At 39.9% G+C, this 22,576-nt stretch overlaps 1 protein-coding gene across 1 annotated transcript in view; it reads right to left on the bottom strand.

Moving 5' to 3' along the window:
- LOC126359728 (uncharacterized) overlaps window positions 1-22,576 on the bottom strand; it is a 230,326-nt gene that overhangs the window by 93,074 nt on the left and 114,676 nt on the right. Inside the window, exon 6 of the mRNA XM_050007654.1 lies at window positions 18,962-19,175. Within this exon, the coding sequence (XP_049863611.1) occupies window positions 18,967-19,175 (209 nt within the window). The 3' untranslated portion in view covers window positions 18,962-18,966. The remainder of the gene's footprint in view (window positions 1-18,961; window positions 19,176-22,576) is intronic.

The following is a 22,576-nucleotide window of genomic DNA, read 5'->3' as shown; positions in this document are numbered from 1 at the left end:
AATCGAGATATCCAAGGACAACTCACAACCAACCATCATAGTTTCATCTCTGCCAATACCTCTTCTACTACCATCTATACTTCATAGAAGTTCTCTTGCTTATTTGATAGGGTTGTCACCACTGGAAGAACAGATGTTGCAGAGAAATAGCTCAGCCACAGTATAGGCGACTGTTTGCAGAATGAATTTTCACTATGCAGTGGAGTATTTGCTGGTTTGGTGAGCCAGTGAAGACTCACATGAAACTTACTGATTTGATAATTATTTTGCACCCACAAAGTGATACCTTGAGGATGCTTGTGATAGGAACAGAGGTGTCTTACTATTTCAGATGGCATGGTAGTTGATGCAATGGCAAGTACACACTTAGAATGGCATTTAAAACATTCAAAATTTTCTAAACCATTACTGGGCTCGAAAAGTACAGCACTATTATTCAAACTACTCGCATATGTCTCCATGGAATGCTTCTAGCAGGGCTCCTCTAAGATGATATTGTTGCAATACTTTGATTCATTTTACATACTAGTGCATTTTTGACTAGCACAGTTTATTTTAGGAACACAGAATAATACATTGCAGATGCTTTTTATCAAGTGCCAAAAATGGGAACATCCCTACTCTTCAGTGTCAAAGTATATATGTGACACCCACTGTAATGCTGTCACTCTCAAGATTGTAAACAATGCAAACTTTGACAGTTACTGACATTTATATTTAATCTTGTAGGTTCAAAAATTTTTAAACCTGTATAATTTCCAGCTAAGCGAGTTCGTTGAAATGACACGAGATTTTGATGCGTGTCACTCCACTCATTTTCTGGCAAAGTGCTGAGCCATGTCTTTGTTATCCTTATATAGGCACTACATTTTGGTGGGTTGCCCTTTTCTCTCACCCCAGAGTGGAGAAAAGAACCACACTCAAGTCCTGGTGTTGTTGGTTTGTCTCCATCTTGTGTACCATATGTGTGATTCTTGGTTGGAAGAGCTCACAGCAATTTGTGGCCAGTGTGTGTCCCAGGAAGGACTTAGTTTGTAGTCATCATCTCTGTTTGGTCCTAATGTTGATAGGTTCCTTTATTATGCTGTCCCAAAATCCATTGACTCTATACAGCACTCTCATCAATTCAGAAAATGGCTTTCTACCAAGCTGCGCTCAGTAACTGCCAATCCATCTTTCTGCTCCAGGAAGACATATCTGCCATGCTCCAAGCAGTGCTCCTGAATGCAGCATTGTGACTGCTCAGTGTACTGCAGCCCAAATTCACATTGGGTACTATAGATGCCAGGCGTGTGCAATTCCACAGGATCTTTTGTCAAGCCAACTAGATCTTTAAATCTTGTGCAACGGCCTAAAGATTATTTTAAAATCATAATTCTTCTGGATATCTGTGATATTTGCTGCTGGAAGTCAACCTATGGCTGCTTGTCCTCTTGCTGCATTATTTTGGAGCTGCATATTGTATGCATTGCCTTCTTAATTTGTGTGACACTACACCCATTCCTCTGGAAGACTTCCATCAGGTGTTTTTGGGTAGTCAGGTTCTCCTGGTCACTTACGGTTTAAGCCCTGTGAAATAGACTCCTCAAAACAATCTGTATTGGGCTGGGTGGGGGCAGTTAGATGCATGCAAATACAGATATGTGTGCTTTGGTTTCCTGTACTCAGCCACCCTAATGTGCCCTCTTGTTTCTTCCATACTTGAATCTCTAGAAATGGGAGAAAAACCATCTTTCTCACGTCTGTGTAGAGAGCACTGATTTGTCCAAGAAATTCATCAATGGCTTCCCTCCTCTGTGGCCACACAATGAATCTGTCATTCACATTTCTGCAGAAGTGTTTGGGTTTGAAGAGTGTAGTCTCTAGAGCCATTGTCTCAAAGCATTCTATATACAGATTGGCTATTCCTGATGCCAGGAGGAAACCCCATAGCCCCTTCAACCACCTGCTCATAAAACTGCTTGCCAAACTGAAAATAACTGGTAGTGGGTGCATGTTGTAAACGTTTCTCCATTGTGGCTCAGAATGTTGTACCATGGGTAGTTGGGTGAATAATGACATGACATTACATGACATGATATGACATCAAACTTCACCATAACATCATCTTATTTTTAGTTGAATGACCTTCAACTATTTCACAAATTCAAACAAATACTTCTCATGGTGGACAAAGAGCCCTAGTAAAAGCTTCAAAAATTTTGCCAGATATTTGACTAGTCAATACGTTGATGAGCTAATGGTTTTACTAACAGAGGAAGGGCCATTCCTTCCTTACGTACTTTTGACAGTCCATACAAAGGTGGTGATGTTGGTGCCTTACATTTTAGTGCTTTTATCCTTTCCAGTGGCATATCAGCCTTCTTCAGAAGTGCCTCATGGCTGATACAGCCTTCATGAATACCTCCTATGCTGCATCCTGAAGGAGAATGCAGATTTTCTGTTGATACTCAATGGTACATAATAAAATTGCTCCCTATACGCATGATACTGACATTATCCTCTTGCAGCATGCTCTGTGTTGTGCTGCTGTGATGTTTGTTTTCAGTGTTTTTGTCATGCTATTGATCCTGCACATTTCTTGCTTTCTCTCTTTCACTGACTCTCTGGACAGACCAATAATGGCTTCTTCCAGACCACTAACAATCTCTTGTTGTGGCATGGTTCTTGGAGTTGGTGCAGAATTAAGCCCTTTGGACAGCACTGACATTATTGCTGCATCTAGCTGTGGTGTATTATTATAGCAGTCTTGGTGGGTGATGGAAGAGCCATTCTTTGGGTTTGTCAGGATAGCATTCAGCTGTCCTCATCTGGGCACAGAGGATTCAGTGGTGTGATGAGGATCTGCAGGAATCTGTTGAAGGTAATGTTGAGTCCAGCAGGACAGATAACGTTCAGGAAAACTCTTTATTGTTCATTAGCTAGTTCAGATATAGGTGCACATCCTCACCTGTTCACAAGGGCATCCATTCAATAGTTTGTGGTGTTGATGGTGGTGGGGAAGGGGGTGAGGGGTATGGTTGACCTGAGGGTATGGTGTATTTTTAATATTTTGGAGGACAGATGGTGACTAGCAAGTAGCCATGAAAAAGTTCCAGTTATGATTCTGTTAAAAACCTGACTTTTAACTCATTTTCTTGAAAGAAATAATTGTGACTACAGTACAGTCTTTTCTTTCCCATGGATGTCGGGGGGACGGGGGGGGGGGGGGGGGGGATGGCCTCCATGCCCCCTGGTTCCCTGGCCCTGACCCGCAGCACCACCAACCAGCTGAGTCTAACATCTAATTTCTTCAGACCGTAGTGATTGTGCCTCTCACAGCTGGTGGTGTTAGGTGAGGACTGTGATGAGAAGGTGGGGTGGCATGATGACCCTAACTCTGGACTTGTCTGTCCAGTGGATTCTGGGAGGTCCAGCAGCCCAGAAGCTTTCTGGTTATGATCAATAGCTGAAGCCTGCCTGGTGGCTAGATTGCAGTGTATAAATAATGTTGTGGTGACGGTTTGGCTGTCTCGCAACAAAGGCATGCACATGTGACACAGCAAGTTGGAACTGTTCCATCTGTTATGATTTAAATTCCTGTAAATAACTAATTTCTTCCTTTTGCCTCATTTATGAAATTTTATGTTTTTTCTAAGTGTGTTACATGTGGGAGGGGTTTGAATATTTTAAAACATCAATTAAACCCTTTCCCACTTAGTTTTATTATTTGCAGTAAGGTTTTTGGTATGCTCAGTCTAAGGCTTCTCTTGGTTTTACTGATTAATCAGTCAATTACAAAATATTCCTAAATGAAGGTTATAGTATATGTTGTAATAACAAAAACATTGTGAGGTAATATGTATTTCTGGACACAGTGATGCCACTAATTATAAAGCCTGCTAATTTAACTTTTAAATACCATATTGCAAATTTTGTGAAACTAATTAATTTGATGGATAATTAATATTTAGTTTCTGAAGTAGCTAAATTTTCCATTGTAGAATTTGCTTTGGTAGCTGCTAAATTCTGACCTTTACCACTGTACTTTTGTTAAGCTAAATTTTATCCACTCGAGGATGTACTTCATTAAGTGTTTGAGTCATTAATTAAGATTTTTGAATAATGTACAATAAATGTCAGTATGGCACTTATACTAATTAAGTAAGGTATTCCCAGTGTGGATGCATAAATATTTCCATAATTTTTTCAGAATTCCTGGTTTGCCTTATTTTTCATAAGCAAAAGCTTTTGTCAATAATTGTTGCCCATTTTGAGCAGCAAATGATTGTGGAGTTTCTGGAGTAAGTTTGTTCATATGCCTATCCAGAAATAGTCAGGTGCCCTTTGCAGTCTGCGGTCTGTGTCCAATCCTGGCCGAGCTAACAAACATGTAACATCTATGTCGAGCCTGCTCCCAGTATTTGCTCACGCAGTAACTATTTGAAAGTTATTTGGATAAACATGTACCAGTATCCACAAAAACTCATTAATACTGATTTCTAAAAGCTTTCTAGTGATTTCTGTAATGAAAATTAATGAATATTTTGCCTGAATGGTTGGTAGGATGTTCGGACAGTCATTGTCATTCGAACAAACTATTGTTGAGCATGGTTACTTTCATTAGTGAGTGAGCAAAGTAAATTTTTGCATTGTATTTTTACTTGATGGCTTATTACAAGATAGTACTTCAATGTGAACTGTGATGTTTAGTAAGTATGATCTGCATGAGCTGATACGTGGTTAGTATTTATGGGACATTGTTTCATTAACTTGTACTTCAGTAATTTATCTGAGAGGTTCTCCAAAATTGTAGTGTTGTGCTCATTTTTTAATTTTTAGTTTTATTTTTTTATTATGATATTTTAGCAATTAGCATCAAATACTGAACAAGATTTTTAGCTTCAAGACAACAGTATGATATGTTCCTGGGGAGGCAATTAGGTTGGAGAAAACCAGGTTGGCGGCTAACACGCTGCTGATCAGCATACGTTGTCATAACACGTGGGTGTTTTGCATGTTGGGTGTGACATCAACTGCATGCCTTCAGGATGGTAATTGCAACATCATATCTAGAATTTCCTAGGTGCCATCATTCCTCATCCATACTGCACTCTACCTCCTCTCTACAGAGAAATTCAGTCCTTGGATTTGGCTCGGCCCTGCTGCTCTGATAAAAGCTAGCTAGAACAGACACATGGATACAATTAGGAATATCTGGTATTTTGTTGTTTGTATAATTTAGTTACTGGCTAGTTCTGTAAACTGTGCCAAGTCCTGTGAAGAGACATGAGGATAGCTAACATATTTTGCTACACTTTCATTCTGAGAGTGTAAGTACACTTGGGTCCATTTTTATGTAATCCACACACCACTTCATACAGGACTCACTAGGGTTTCTCATTCAATCTCGAGACAAACCTAGTCCATAAAATACTTAGTCTACTACATTCCTTGTCATTTCAGCAGAAGTTTTAAACCATCTCTTAGGGATAGGATCTTAGGATTCTGGGATGTTTCTCATGATTACATAATTTCCACACCAAAGTTCTGCTTAACCCATCTAAAATTACAGACTTACATACCTGCTCATTCCCATGGCTTATCCCCCTTAAATCTGTACCTAGCTTCATCAACATATCACTCGTTTTCACCAACATATTCATCCTATCCCCCATGTTAAACATCATCCTCTTGGCCTGTTTTGTTTTATCACTATGTTGTGAAATCTGCCACTTAAAGTACAAGCACAAGAATTTGCAAGATGATCTTAAACATTAAATGTTTACAAGAATGGATTCTTGATAAAGTTATTAAAGTCACAATACTGATCATAATGTCTGGAGTACTATGGTTCAAATCTTACAACTTTCCCTGTCATCTGAGACAGACCCATTCAGTGTATTGTGCTTCATCAGCTCTGTGATACCACTAACACATTTATTTAGCAACAGTTGTCCTACAAGCTTTAACCTGTACAACCTATTTTCAACTCATATTGTGCAACTAAAACTTTCTCCTGATATTTTCCCGAAACTTGATGTTTCCTTCCACTATGACTCCCATTGCTTTTTACAGTGAGAACAAAAGTTATTTTGGTAGATTCTTTGCTATAATGCCAACTGAAATTCAAGGGACCAGAAGCAGTACAATGATGACATTATGACAAGTGGCCCATTTCACACCTTTGTGGTACCTTAGTACCCTATTACTATGTTTTGACTCAGCATTCCATGATAAGACACAAATCTCAAACATACTAAACTACTGCAACACTGATCTATTTTTTTATTCTCTTGTCAGCACTGCCCGTGTGTTTCAGTTCTCTCACAACAGAGTAGAATCAACAGAGAAGTAGGAATGCAGTGCAGAAATGGAAAGGAAAAGAGGACCTCTGCATATGACTTGGGCACTGTGGACATCAAACTACATACCTGCTAGTGTAGACCCCTGGAGGACTCTAAATTTATGAGGATCGTTCCGAAAATAATGCCTCATATTTTTATTCATAGAAACTACAGCAGATACGTAAATCACAACAGCACAGCTAAACAGGGCAATGTTTCAGCTACAGACTGTCATTTTTCCACATAGTCACCTCTATTTATTACTCACTTTTGTGAATGATGAACCAGAGCCCACATACTGTGCTTGTAAATATTGGAACCAGCTGAGGCTAACCACTCCTTACAGCTTTGACAACAGTGTCTGACTCTTGAAAATGTTTGCCACACAGTCCATCTTTCAGAGGCCCATAGAGATGGAGGACTGAAGGCATGAAATTGGGACTGTACGGTGGATGTGGTAAGACCGTACAGCCGAATTTTGCAGTGAGTTTTGTGGTCGCAAAACTGGTGTGGGTCCTGGTGTTTTCATGTTGAAGGTGAAACTTGGTCTTCTTTTCTGGCACTACCTTGGAAATTTGGGCTTTTAGCTTAGTCAGTGATGTGTTGTAGCACGCTGAATTGATAGTTTATCCAGACTACAGGGCATCCAAAAGAACCACACCCTGGTTATCCCAGAAGATTGTGCACATCACATTGCCTGCAGATGGATGTCTCTTGAATTTCTTCTTTGACGGAGAATTCGCATGTCACCATTTCATGGACTGTCTTTTGGATTCTGGATTGTAGTAGTGACGCCATGTCTCATCTTTGGTGATAATTCTGTTCAGAAAATTGTCACTTTAAGCTTCATATTGGTCCAGCAGGTCCTGACAAATTTCCATTTCATGAGTTTTTTGTTCTGCTGTAAGCATCCACAGGACCCATTTTGCACAGACTTTGTGATAACCAAGATATTCCAACATCGTTTTGAAGGTATTACAGCCTACATTCAGCTTTGCACACAATTCTCTGTTTGTCATCCACTGATAAGCACAGATGAGTTGGTCAAGACAGTCTTCACTGTGAGGGGTGACAGTTGTGTAGGGTTGACTGGGCCAGGGCTTGTCATGCACACACTTTTCACTACCTTGACATTGCTCACATCTATTGTGTCAACTCCATACACCCTTAACATGCGTCAATGGATTTCAGTTGGCACAATTTCTTCAGCAGGGAGGAATACAATCGCACATCGCTGGTTTATATGCCCATCCATATCAGACACCATTTTGGAACACTCCTCTGCTGGTGTCAACTACTATAGAACAATGGAACCACCTGCAAATGAAAGAGGAATGTTCAAGGATTAGCACTATACTATTAACATCTGGTGCAGCCATCCAAAGTCATCACAAAAAAAGAGGCATTACTTTCGGAACAACCCTCATATAACTTAATGGACAACAATAAATTAAGTCTACACTCTCTTACCATTTATGCTCATCTAAACTTTCTCAGTATCAATAGTTTGCCATATCTTAGCCATGAATTTTATCAACATCATGTGGAGTAAAGCTCTCTTTGCTAGCATGTCCAATGTACTACATCATGCAATTTAATACACGAGCCACAGTACCTGACAGGTTACACTGAGAACATATAACTGATTTCATAGGATCATTCCTTAGACCCTTCCCTGGTACCACAGTCACATCTATTCCTGCCATAATTATGACATATCAATAGGCCACAGCGAAGAGGACAGACAGACAAACAGACAGACAGACAGACAGACAGACAGAACAATACAGTCAAGGAACCTACAAGGTACTGCAAAACACATATTCTGCTGCTCTCGATGCTATTGACAATGATAGTAGTTCATCTTTCTTGATTCGTTACATGCTGCTTCAGGATGATATGAGGGTAATCCCAAAAGTAAGGTCTCCTATTTTTTTATAAGTACATAGACATGTTTATTTCTACAATGGTTTACGTCAGTTTATAGCTTGAACATTTAGCTATTTTTCGACATAATTGCCATTTCTGTTGCATTTTTGTAGGCATTGTGGCAGTTTTTGTATGCCAATGTCACACCAGCTCACCGCCATTCTGTTCAGAAAGTTATGAACCTCTTCTTTGACCTCTTCGTTGGAGCTGAATCACTTGGACCACAATTAATGCTGACAGGCACTCTGAGACTCTTGAAAAAACTCAAACGAGCAATTCAGAACCGGAGAGAGGAATGTTGAGCAAGGACATACACATTCTCCATTACAATGCTCGTTCACACATTGCTGAGCAAACCATTGCTCTCCTGCAACAGTTTCAGTGGAACATAATCACCCACCCACCTTGGCACCCAGTGACTATCTCCTGTTCCCTAGGTTAAAAGAACATTTGGCCGGAAAGCAATTCAGCTCCAACGACGAGGTGAAAGAAGAGGTTCATAACTTTCTGATCATCATGGTGGTGAGCTGATATGACATAGGCAAAAAAAAACACTATATACTTATAAAAAAAAATAGGAGACCTTACTTTAGGGATTACCCTCGTACATCTGCAACTGTATATTATTGAGGAACATTTGCTAAATTTTTATTTTGTCTGTCTCAAATGCATGAATATATAATATTGTTGCTGCAGTGGTTACTGGTTTTGAACTGACTCGCCCATTCTGAAACACACCTAAAAATTGCAAGGTGCATGTGATAGAGAAATATTTACATATGGTTGGCACGTCCATATTATAAGCACTTAATTGATTATACATTTTAAGTGTATGGTTTAAGAATGGGCAAGTCAATCTTAAACTGGTAAAAAAAAAAAAAAAAAAAAAAAGAGCTCAGCTGCCAGTCATGTCGGCCAGTCATGTTCAGTCATGTTGCTGATACTATCTGTAGAGGCCTTGGGTGTGTTGATCTCAACAGTGAGTGGAAAGAAGCCATTCTGTGAGTTTATCAGGATGATATTCAGTGCTCCCAAGTAGTGGGCTTGATGAGTTGTCAAGTGGAAGGAAATTCTTTAGTGTTCATCAGCTAGATCAGATGTAGGTTCCCGCCTTTGTCTAGTGACACAGCCTGGTGTCAAGCCATGTACCTTTGTATCAGTGTAGCGACAGTGGACATCCATCTCTGATGGCTAAGCATACTGCTAGGAGTCAATGGGCTGACTAGGAACTGAGTGGCACTAGAGGCCAGCTGATGCTAACACAGCACAATGGTCCTGTTGGCAGGAAGCAGTCAAAGAGCTAAGAAGCTTAATTTTCTGATTTGTAGCTCCTGTGGCAGCTTGACACTGCAAAGTAATTTTTCCCTGTAGAGATCCTTGATATTATCTTCTAAGAGTAGTTACCTGTGTTTCCTGGCCCTCAGTAGCTGTTCTTTTTTATATCAGTCTTCCTGAAATTATATCACTTAGCAACTTCAACATACTTAAAGATTAACTTGATATCTTCTCATATCTATTGATATGTAACACTTTGACATGATTAGCTTCTTCTAATTTACTTATATAATTCACATTTACATCTACAACTGTACTTGGCAAACCATAGTGAGATGCAGGGCAGAGCCGGCTGGGGTGGCCGAGCAGTTCTAGGTGCTACAATGTGGAACTGCACAACCGCTACGGTCGCAGGTTCAAATCCTGCCTCAGGCATGTCTGTGTGTGATGTCCTCAGGTTAGTTAGGTTTAAGTAGTTCTAAGTTCTAGGCGACTGATGACCTCAGAAGTTAAGTCCCATAGTGCTCAGAGCCATTTGAACCATTTTTTTTGTGGGCAGGCCTTAACATACAGTTAACAAATCTTAACATTAGCAGCATATTTACTGAACAGTTTTGTCTTCAAACTTGGTACCAAAGTCACTGTGTGTATCAGATGTTCACAAAGTAATCGCAAAGAGAATCATAACAGATTTGTAAACTTCAAATGGTATCATTTAGTTGACTGATGACATATTTTTGATTGGGAGTGGCCGCAAGTTGTTAACCATTAAGCTATAAGGAGTGGACTGACTGAGACTAGTTCACAAAAGGATTTACACATGGATATCTGCAGTTCAGCTGCTGGGTGCTGACTGACTTGCTACATAATGTTAAAGAGATGAGGACAAACTATAGACTGACTGAATAATTGTACTGCACATCTACTTAAGATTTATGCACAAATAATAACAAAACTCTGTTATTATGTTTTAATTTATAATAGGAAAGCTAACAAAATTGGTTGATATGGAAATACAAGAAACCAAGGTGTAATCTGGTTTAACTGTTGGTAGGATAACTGGAATGCATACTCCTGTGAGGATTCAAATCTCTAAAAAAAGGGGGTAAATATGAAATCTTTTCATTGAATAATTAGTAGAGTAGCATGTTTCCCTAGTGCAAGAGGGTACTTTTTAATCATAAAAATTTGTGCTGCAAAACTATGTAACTGCATTTTGGAAATGAGCACCAGCTGAAAATGGAGCATTCTGGAGAAATAGTATTTTGATTATAAATAATTTTTGAAATAGGAGGTTTTTGGGAAAAGTAAGCTGTTTATTGAGAAGAGGGGCACAAGAGCTTTAACATGAGATATAACACTTCAGTCAGAACTACTTATTAGCTTACTATGAATGCTATCTTCACATGTATCTGGAGTATCTTAAATTATAGGAATGATTGTTTGATTGGCTCTGTGTGTGCAATAATTATTCTAATCTTATCATTACAGTCCCTATGTGAGTGGTAGACAAGGTGTTGTAGTACATCCCTAGAGTCATGATTTAAAGCCTGTTCTTGAAACTTTGTTAATAAGTTTCCTTGCAATGGTTTACATCTGTCTTCAAGAGTCTGCCAGTCCAGTTGCTTCACTATCTCTGTGACACTCTCCCATGGATTAAACAAACCTGTAACCATTCATGCTATCCTCCTCTGTATACATTCAATATCCCCCGTTAGTTCCACACACTTGAGAAACATTCTAGAACCGGTCTCGTGAGTGATTTTATTCTACCAATAAACCAAAGTCTACCACCTGCTTTATTCATGCCTGTAACCTATGTGATTATTCGATTTCATATCCCTTATAATTATTACACCCACGTATTTGTGTGACTTGGCCAATTCCGACAGTGCTTATTGATATTATAGTCACAGGATACCATGTTTTTTTTTTTTTTTTTTTTTTTTTCCCGCTTTGTGGAGTGCAAAATTTTACATTTAAGAATATTTAGAGCATGTTGCCCTCTGCACCATGTTGAATTCTTATCAAGACCCAACAATATTTATGCAGAGATATTACTTTATTATAGATAACTGCATCATCTGCAAAAAGCCTGATTTTACTGTTAATATTGTCTGCATAGTTGTTAATACACAATATGAACAACAGAGTCCAAACATGCTTCCCTGGGGTAGTCTTTATTTTTACTTACAGTGTACCAAAATCAGCCAACTACACTCCAGTAGATTTCATTCACTTGATAGTTATCATCATGGTGTGTATAAGCCAGAGAATGTGTACAGATGCAGTTAAAACTTAGGATACTAAATCATCTTCTCAGTTGCATACATAGCTATGGGAAACATTTAGTATGGAGCAGAGAATGTGCATTATTCACTGAAGAGAAAAAGATCTGAAAATAATACCATGTCCATGACATTTGGCAAATCATGTGTGGCTCATTCAGCCATGTCAGATGGCAAATACCTCAAGAAAATCACAAAGTCTAGGCTGTCTATCTATTAAGTAAACCTAGGGTGCCTGGGCTGGGGACTGGTTAGCACTACTTGTCTTCTGTGGCCATATACTCCAGGCAAACTGCATTGACTTGATTCCAATGCAGTAGTGTAAAACATTGTGTCACAGGGAATGGATGTCTTGACTTAAGAATCTGGAAAAAACCTCTAAGAACAAAAGTCAAGAAGAACAGCTGCTAGTGGAAAGTTCTGGGGCACCTGCCACACTTCTGTGCTGTTATATTGTCCAAATGAAGTGGGGTGATGGCTGGACAGACAAATGCCCAGCTATTAATGGGAATCACACAGAGGCTACAATTTTTAAGTTAGATACTCCCAGTGGTTTGGGTGATCTATTGAAAAGTGCACATACCCATCAAAATAAGAGTTTGGATGATTAGTCCACTTGGAAAGATGCTACACCTACAGAGGTAAATATTTTAACAGATTGTGGCCTTTGGTAAACAATGTATCTATTGTTGTCTGAGAAGATGATTGAATCTTTAGCAAAAGCCAATATTTTACATAAACACAGCACTTGAGGGCTTGCAAGGAATCTTGTATCACGCAGTGAAAGAAATTCTGATAATTACCCCATTATATGGTCATTCTGATAATTACACAGTTATATCATCATAAATGCTCTGAAAACTCTGAAAATCAGAATCTCACAAGGAATTTCTGAAAGCTAGAGATAAAATAAAACTCATTTGACCTTACCTCCAGTTATTGGGAAACGAAAATTTCTGTTATATATGTTAATGCGTACTTAATGACAGAATTGATTATGTTATTATTAACTTGCATAAAGCAAAATGTTGTACAAGGTAATGAATAAATCAACATGTTAAATGAGTTTCTTTCAATGTACAAAACGTTCAAAAAAATTGTCGAGAATGCAGCCAAGCGGATTTTCGACAACTGCCGATACTTAAAGAGATGCACACCCTGCCATTTTTAAGGTACAAATTCAATGAGTCTGCATGCACACACACACACACACACACACACACACACACACACACACACACACACACACACTCGTACTGGCCGCAAACACATTAATCTCTATTTATAAGGTAAAGTCATTTAACTCAACTGCTAAACTACTAGTTTAATAGTACTTCCCATTAGTTGGAAGTACATGCCAGAATTTCTGTGTTCTTATATTCTGTAGGATGACCAGGGTGAAGGAAATGTTCTACAATAGCTGATTTGCTTGGCTGTTGTAAACACATATGAGTCTAATGGTCAATAAACCAGTCCTTTATGGTCCTGATGGTATGACCAAGGAATGACCTTCTACAACTGGAAAGAAAATAGAAGACGCCCACCTAACACAAATGAAGCTCATCATTTATGGACCTACTCGAGCCATAATCTTAGATGTTGCTCAAAATAGACATTTCTTGTCATACTGGCACAGAATACAACCAGTCCTGTGGGAAATGCTTCCAGGCAAGCAAAAATGCTGTAGACATGGTGCCACCCTGTTGTTATTGTCAGTCACGTAATTCATGGTTGGTCAATAGCATACAAGGTACCTGACCTTTACTGTAACCGTTCTGATGAAAGATGACATGGGCCTTAAAAACCAAGGTACGAAGTATCCCTTCATGCTGAGTTGGATAGTGACAGCTATTAGAATGTAGATATAAGTCAATATATATTGGCTTGTTATTAATAGCATGTCCCAATGTACCATCAACCTTTCACCTGATGAGCACATGAAGGAAAGGAAGGCAGCCATCCTTTTTTCCACTTTCACAGTGAGGCAAGTTTTTGGGTGGATTGAATTCAGACATACTAAAAAACGTATCTGAAAAAAACACGCAGTTTTCAATGGCTTTGACTCCAGGTCCTGCTCGTTGAAATCTTCCATACACGAACTGGCAATAAGTGACAACAGGCTACCCGTCACAACTTCATCTATCTGTTCATAGTACTTTTCATTCAATAAAAAGTTAGTTGAATTCAACACATGTCAAAATCACTTCACTAATTCAGCACTATACAGAGGGATGTGAGTGAAGAGACACCACATCAAAGCTGACTAAAATATCGGTTGTTCTAATTTGATCTATCTAATGAACATAATAAATTCACCAAGCTCTTAATATGAGGCACACACAGATCTACTAGTGGACTCAACAATGTAGCAAGGTGTTTTGCTACATGGTATGTCACAGTACCATCGTTACAGACAATAACTCTAAGAGGAACCCTTACCTTGTGAATCTTCAGAGGGCCATATTAATCTAAGAGGACAGTGCAATAAGAATTAAGATGCTTGATAGTTTTCTGCAATAAGGAACTATTTTTTGGGAGGTTGTTAGTCTTTCTCTCAACACTTTTGTTAGTCACAGATCCTGTGACATACAGAATCAGAGAGTACACATGACGTCTTTTAAATGTAATCTTGCTTGGCCAATACAACTATAGCATTGCCATTGCCTCAGTATAAAATAACAATATCAGGATCCACTTTGAGTGAATGCGAAGCAACCCTTTCAGCTGCTGTTACACTCTCTAATACAAGAAAATTGATCCATCATGAAGGAATTTCTCAAGTGGAACAAATTGGTAAATGTGATGTACATTTACATGTACAGTCAAACAAATAATTACAATTTCAGAAATGGAATGAATTTCCCAAATTAAGCACATTGGTCCATCTATAGCTCTTACACAAGCAGTTATTCAGCTTGGCTTTGATTGAGAGGGTTGTTTGTTGCCCTCCTGAGGGATATCATGGCAACTTATTTCCAATTGGCAGTTAAATTGTCAGAATCTCAAGATGTTTGGAGGGCCCTGACCATAATGCTCCAAACATTCTCAGACTCGGTGGTCTTATAGTGAAGGTAGGATTTGGCAAATACCAAGACAAGCAGTGGAAAGTCATGCCATGTGTGGGTGACTGTTATCTTTTTGAACTGTAAGCCCAGGCTGGCTCACCATGAAGAGCAACAAAACAGGATGTAGAATACTCTGATGCACTGTGTGCTGTAAGGGTGCTATAGGTGACAACTAAAGGGGTCCTGCTACGAAAAGAAGTGGCAACCAAGCTAGTCACTCCTGGTTGTCAGACCATGTGGTGGCTCCATTCAAGCTGGTTCCCACTGCAGTTTGTGGCATCTCTAGACACTTCTTTGCTTGTCATCAGGGCTCAATTCAAAGCAGAAATCATCAATGAAGACAATTCTTTTCCAGTCAATGAGATTCATGGCTGTAGATGTGTCTGGGGATGCCTTGGATAGTGGTGGTATATTGATCTGACTGTCACATCCCACAAGGCTCAACCCCACCATGGATGATGGTCTGCAGTGCCATTTCTTTTCACAACAGCACCACTTTGGTTGCTATCCATGAGACACTTACACCACAGTGGTATGTTCATATATCCTATGCCCTGATTTGTTGCCCTTGAGGGCAAGCCATCCTGTAATTACATTTCAGCAAACTGAAGCCTGCCTACACATGGAAAGACTTTCCACCGCTTCTCTTTGTACTTGGCAAACCCTGTCTTGGCCAGCACTTACCCCATATCTCTCATCAGTTCTGCATTTGGAGCATTACGGGTAGGGCCCTCCAACCAGCTTGGGTTTTTGATGATCTAAGACCAGTATTAGATTCAAAGCATCATAAAGGTTCAAATGTTACCAAATGTTGGGCACTTATGGAACGAAATTCCCAGTCAGACTGCATCCTAGAAACAGAGCCCACTCAACCCCAAGAAAATGTATGAATTTTCAAAGCAGTCATTAAATAAAGCTAAAATAATATCTCAGAAACAAAATTCATCTCTTGGTGCATGTAATAGATCCTTTTATGAACCAGCACATTGCTTGATGTGATTAGTGGCAAGAGAATTAACATGATGCTTAACTTTGGCAAATGTTTTTAGATTGGCTGAATGTGCTTCTTAGTTGCAATCTGACTGGTAATTCTATTCTGTAAAAGCCTGGTATTCAGTGAAGTTCAAATTTTTCTGTGGCTTGGGGTCAAATACCATGTGTCTATTTTCTGTGTTCAGTCTATCTGCTGATGCTGCTGAGAGCATGTGATATGTTGACTGGGGCAGGTAAACCTATGAGTAATATAAAAGCAGCTGAGAGAGATGCTACCCATTCACTCAGTGTGGATTCTGATATTGTTATTTTACACACAGACAAGGGCAATGCTACTGCTGAGTTGGTTGACCAGCCCAGGACATTCAAAAGAGGCCATGTTTACTACAGTTCAGTGTGGCACAGTATCAATGCTCACCCAATAAAGTGTTGAGAGGAAGACTAACAACCTCCCTAAAATAAGTTCCTTGTCATAGAAGACTATCACGAGTCTTAATTCTTACTGCACTGTACTCCCTAGACTATATGGCCTTTCAAAGCTCCACAAGGTTGGGGTACATCTTAGATATATTGTCAGTAATTCAGTAATACTGGAGTTCCAACATACTATTAGCAAAGCACCTTGCTTCTTTGTTGAGCCCGCTGATTGATCAAAGTGTGCATCATATTAAGAACTTGATGGATTTCTTACATTGATTGGAAGGACTGCATTTTAATAACTGATATTTTAGCAAGTTTTGATGTAGCCTCTCTCTCTCTCTCTCTCTCTCTCTCTCTCTCTCTCTCTCTCTCTCTCTCTCTCTCTCTCTCTCTCTCTCACACACACACACACCACTTACATTTCCCTGTCTGATTTATTACTGTTAACGTCAACATTTGTTGACTTCCACTTACTTTTTATTCTATGAACAGACAGATGGACTTGTGATGGGGAGCTTGTTGTCATCCATCATTGCCAGTTTATGTATGACAGATTTAGAGGAATGTGCCTTGGAGTCAATACCACTCAAACCTGTGTGTTTATTCAGATATATAGATGGTACTTTCACTGTTTGGCCTCATGGTTGTGAGAATTTAAATATTTACTTCACTGTGGAGGTGGAATAGGGTGGCTGCCTTCCCTTTGTTGATGTGTTCATCAGGAAAAATGTTGATGGTACACTGGGACATGTCATTTATAGGAAGCCAACCCACATTGATTTGTATCTACAGGCTAATAGTTGTCACCATCCAATACAACATGAAGGGGCACTTTGTATCTTGGTTCACAGGGCCCATGTCATCTCAGACCCTTTAAGTTTGTCAGCTGAGTTGGCCTATCTTGAAGTGACTATCATAAGAGTGGTTGTAGTGAAGCACATGGTGTTCTATCAACCAACCATGAATCAGTGAGTGATGATAAATATCAAAGGTGATAGCCTTTTGCCTTAAATAGGACGCGTTTCTAACAGGATTGATTGTATTCTTTAGGAATATGATGTGAAATGCATTTTTTTACCAACATCTGAGATTGATGTCGAAGTGTATTCCTTCCAGCTGTGCAATGTTACTCACTGATCAGACCATTGAGGACCAGTGTGATGAGCATAAGTGTCACACATTATTATAATAGCTGAGCAAATAAAGTATTGTGGAATATTTCAGTGGCACCGGTCATCCTATGAAATATAACAACAGAGAGATTCTGTCATGCACTTCCAGCTAATGGGAAAGTGTCATTACAGAAGCAACTGAAATTAAATGGGCAGGTGCCCTTATAAATAGACATTGATGTTTTTGCTTAAATTCTGCAAGGAATCCTACTCTCACCCTTGCCAAAAAATAGAGGGACAATATTAATAGATTAGGTTAGGTTCTGATGTTGATCACCTTTGGTTATGTGGTCAGTCAACATCATACTCAAAACCGTGTTACTAAAATATTTACTGCAATGCATGGCAATGGTAGCTCACACCATCACAGCAGTTATGCTGGCATGGAGTTTGCTATGGTATCACTTTGCCTATAATAATGCTACTTTATGGTTACATGATACAATTCCACCAATCACTACCATATTGTACCTGTTGTATAAAGATATTATGGATATACATAATTTGCTAATCATGCTTTCCAAACTTGACAGCAGTAGTGAGGACAGATTGTGAGATATGCAGGGATAGTCCAGCTAATAAGAACATAACCCACAGAAGGTGAATTCCATGTTTGAGCCTTCATCTAGCACATAATTTTAGTAAACCAGGAAGTTTCAAAACTGTTCATACCTCAGTGCAGACTGTAAAATTCATTATAGAAATACCTAAATTCTATCCATTTGAACTTTTTGTATGTACCAAATATCTCTGGCAGCAGTATATTTTTATGGTGTATGAAATTGTGTCTTTAATGTTACTCATAAGTGCATGGAAAAAAAAATTAACTAAATTGATTATTTAACTTCTGATTAAAGTTTTGTTAGTTTTCTTCATTCAGGAACAAATAAAGATTATCATCTCACACTACAACAAAAGTAGCATTAATATCCAGCTGTGTACACAGAGCTCCCATTTGAGATCTCAATGGGTAATTTCTTCCTACATACAGCTTCATTATGATAAAATGTGTGTGAGTAAACCAAACTACACACATAAGAAGGCAATCAAATATGGAGACACATACCCATTTCTATACATGACAGACAGACAGTATGTAATTTTACTGCAAAACCTGCCTGTGGGACCATCATTAGATTACATTATATTAAGTAAACATAATTACTGAGTTCAGATCACTTTGTCTATAATATCTGCAGTTCTGAGGACAATAAAAATTACTGATTTTGTTATGATCTATTTAAATTATTGCAAATATAATAATAATATAAATAGAGCTATGTGAGAAAATGATATCATTGCTATTATGCAAATGCTGTTCAACATCACAGCATTCAAATTTTATGAATAGTGAATAAATTAAAACATAATACTTATTATATAATTAAACATATCTGAAAAATGAATTTCTAGGAATTACTTTTTTTCTCAGTGCTGAAAAGCATAGAATTATAAATAATCAGAACCAAATGCAAAACAAAACCTTTAGAGACCTCTGTTAACAGGCAACACTTTGCTTGCCCTCAGGCTGGCAGCACACAGGTTGGCTGCCAGTTTGAGGCTCTGGAGAGCAAACACAAGTGGGTGGGCGTGCAGCACGGATCTGTTGAGATGATAGCCATATGTGCATGCCATTGCTGCTGATGGTGTCCTGGAACTCTGTAACTCCTGGGAATGGTCCAAATCGCTCAGTTACTGGTCCTGGGCCTGTAAGAAAATGTCCCAGCAGGTGTCAGTGTGCAACATACCTCATTTCTGTATCCAAGTGTCAATCTTAACAGTGGAATATGATGCAATATTTTGGGAAAAATACAGGGATTTTCTGTCTCTTCTGTCTCCCCTCCCCCTTACCTCTGCCTTATAACATTTCATATTTTTGGAAAATGATAGTATTCAGTAATGCCAAAGTTTGTGTGCACAATGTAGCTTTAGTCCTACTTCCTTTTAATCATACTTTTCAGCTAATTTTATGAAGAGTTGTATTGCAAATATTGACATGTTCCACATACCTGAATGCCTCTTCTCATGAGCCACAATAAGTTATTAAAAGTAGTACCTCATTCCATTTAAAAATGAGACAGTTGCTTCAATACCTCAGCAGTAAGTTACACTTTAAGCTTTTTCTGCATGACTTTGTAGTTTAATTCTTAAATTACTTGCATATTTTTGTGTTTAAAGGGTGAAGTAACTTTAAAGTGTAGATTCATGCAATCTGTAGTGCAGGTATCATTTGTTTTGATTGGCCAGCTACGACTGCACACAGCTCAGTCAGGTGCCAGCCTCTGCTGGTGACACAACAGAAGAGTAACTAGTTACATATTTAAACAATGGAAAATCCAGTATTGAATGTAACAATAGCAAAGAAGGAAAGTTGCCACTCACCATATAGCGGAGATGCTAAGTTGTGATAGGCACAACAAAGAGTCACACAATTATAGCTTTCGGCCATTAAGGTCTTTGTCAGCAGTACACGCATATACACAAATGCACACACACACACAAATGCAACATGCACACCCATCTACAGTCTCAGAGAACTGAAACCACACTGTGAGCAGCAGCACCAATGCAGGATAGGAGTGGCAACTGGGTGGGGATAAGGAGGAGGTTGGGACAGGGAGTGGCAGACAGTGAAGTGTTGCAATTTAGACGGAGGGCAGGAGAGAAGGTGTAGAAGGGGGAGGGGGTAAGTAGCAGAAAGGAGAGAAATAAAAAGAAATTGAAAGACTGGGTGTGTTGGAGAAATCCTGCTCATTTCCTACTCCCGCTTCGGAATGCCACTGTCCACCACTTCTACAACAAACTCCAGACCTCCCCCACGCCCCCTCATAGCTGACAAACCCTGTCTTGCACACCTACTACACTTACCTTACTGTCCAAAACTCCTTCCCACCACCACACAGAACATACACAGACCCGAAACACAGTTATGAACCTTTTCTCCAGAAGCCTTAGTTCCACAGAAATATCAGACCTTTCCTAAGACCTCCTCTCCTTCTCCTGGTCTCTACAGTGGAAACACTTTTACGCCACCAACCCGTCCAATCAGACTCAACCAGAGACCAATATTGAACCTTGCCTAACTCAGCTCACTCTTCCATCCAACCATGATCCATCCCCACTGCCTCCAAACCCCCCCCTGTTAACTTTCCAGAATTTCTTAACCTCAAACCTTGCCTCACCATCATTCCCCAAAACCCTCAACATGGAAACTAACCTTACGTCCGCAGAAAGAACTGCAGTCCACCCCCTAAAAACTGATCCTGACCTTCTAATCCTACCTGCAGACAAAGGCTCCACCATCATTGTTTTGAACCACAAGGATTACATGGCAGAAGGACTCCATCAGATGTCAGATACTTACACCTACCAACCATGCCACAGTGATCCCATTCCAGTAATCCAGCAGGATCTCCAGTCACTACTCAAATCCTTAGGCCCATCCCAGAACCTCTCTCCAGAGTCCATATCTCTACTTACCCCTACCACTCCCTGCACTCACACCTTCTGCATGCTTCCTAAACTCCATAAACCCAACCACCCAGGACACACCACTGTAGCCAATTATTGTGCACCCACTGAGAGAGTCTCTGCTCTCATAGACCAATGTCTTCAACCTATTACCCGGAACCTATCCTCCTATATAAAAGATACCAACCATTTCCTCGACTGACTCTCCACAGTTCCTGTCCCTTTACCACACGGTGCCCTGCTTGTCACTATTGATGCCACCCCCCTGTACACTAACATTCCTAATGCCCATGGCCTTACTGCTATCGAACACTAACTTTCCAGATGCCCTATGGATTCCAAACCAACGACCTCCTTCCTAGTCTCCGTGACCAACTATATCATTACCCACAATTACTTCTCCTTTGAAGGAATTACCTACAAACAAATCTACAGTACGGCTATGGGCACACACATGGCACCATCCTATGCTAACCTATTCACGGGCCATCTAGAGGAATCCTTGCTAAAAACCCAGAATCCTAAATCCCTTACCTGGTTCAGATTCATTGATGACGTCTTTGCTATCTAGATTGAAGGTGAGGACACCTTATTCACATTCCTCCAGAACCTCAACAACTTCTCCCACATTTGCTTCAGCTGGTCCTACTCAACCCAGCAAGCCACCTTCCTAGATGGAGACCTCCACCTCAGAGATGGCTACATCAGTACCTCTGTCCATATCAGACCTACTAACCACCAGTAATACCTCCACTTCGACAGCTGCCACCCATTCCATACCAAAAAGGCCTTCCGTACAGACCAGCCACCCATGGTTGTCGCATCTGCAGTGATGAGCAGTCCCTCTCTAAGTATACCAAGGGTCTCACCGAAGCCTTCACTGACCATAAATATCCTACCATCCTTGTACAAAAACAAATCTCCCATGCCTTATCTTTTCAGTCTCCTGCCACCTCCAAAAGTCCCACAGTCCAGCCACAGAGGAGCATTCCCCTCGTAACCCAGTACCATCTGGGATTGGAGCAACTGAATTACATTCTCCACCAGGGTCTGATTACCTCTCGCCGTGCCCTGAAATGAGAAATGTCCTGCCCACTACCCTTCCCACCCCTCCTTCCATGGTATTCCGCCGTCTACCGAACCTACACAATATACTCGTCCATCCTCTCACAACCCCTGCTCCCAATCCCTCACCTCATGGCTCATACCCCTGTAATATACCTAGATGCAAGACCTGTCCCATACATCCTCCTACCACCACCTACTCCAGTCCGGTCACTAACATCACCTATCCCATTAAAGGCAGGGTTACTGGTGAAACCAGTCATGTGATTTACAAGCTAAGCTGCAGTCACTGTGCTGCATTCTATGTAGGCATAATAACAAACAAGCTGCCTGTCCACATGAAAGGCCACCGACAAACTGTGGCCAAAATACAAGTGGAACACCCTGTTTCTGAACATGCTGCCAAACATGATATCCTTCATCTCAATGACTGCTTCACAGCCTGTGCCATATGGATCTTTCCACCAACACCAGCTTTTCTGAATTGTGCAGGTGGGAACTTTCCCTGCAATACATCCTATGTTTCTGTAATCTTCCTGGCCTCAATCTTCGTTAGTCACTGTCCTCAGCCA

This window comes from Schistocerca gregaria, chromosome 1 (genome assembly GCF_023897955.1).
Source record: "Schistocerca gregaria isolate iqSchGreg1 chromosome 1, iqSchGreg1.2, whole genome shotgun sequence".
Taxonomy (NCBI): Eukaryota; Metazoa; Arthropoda; class Insecta; order Orthoptera; family Acrididae; genus Schistocerca; species Schistocerca gregaria.
The sequence above is the reverse complement of the archived record's forward strand: the minus strand, read 5'-3'. Positions and strand labels throughout refer to the sequence as shown.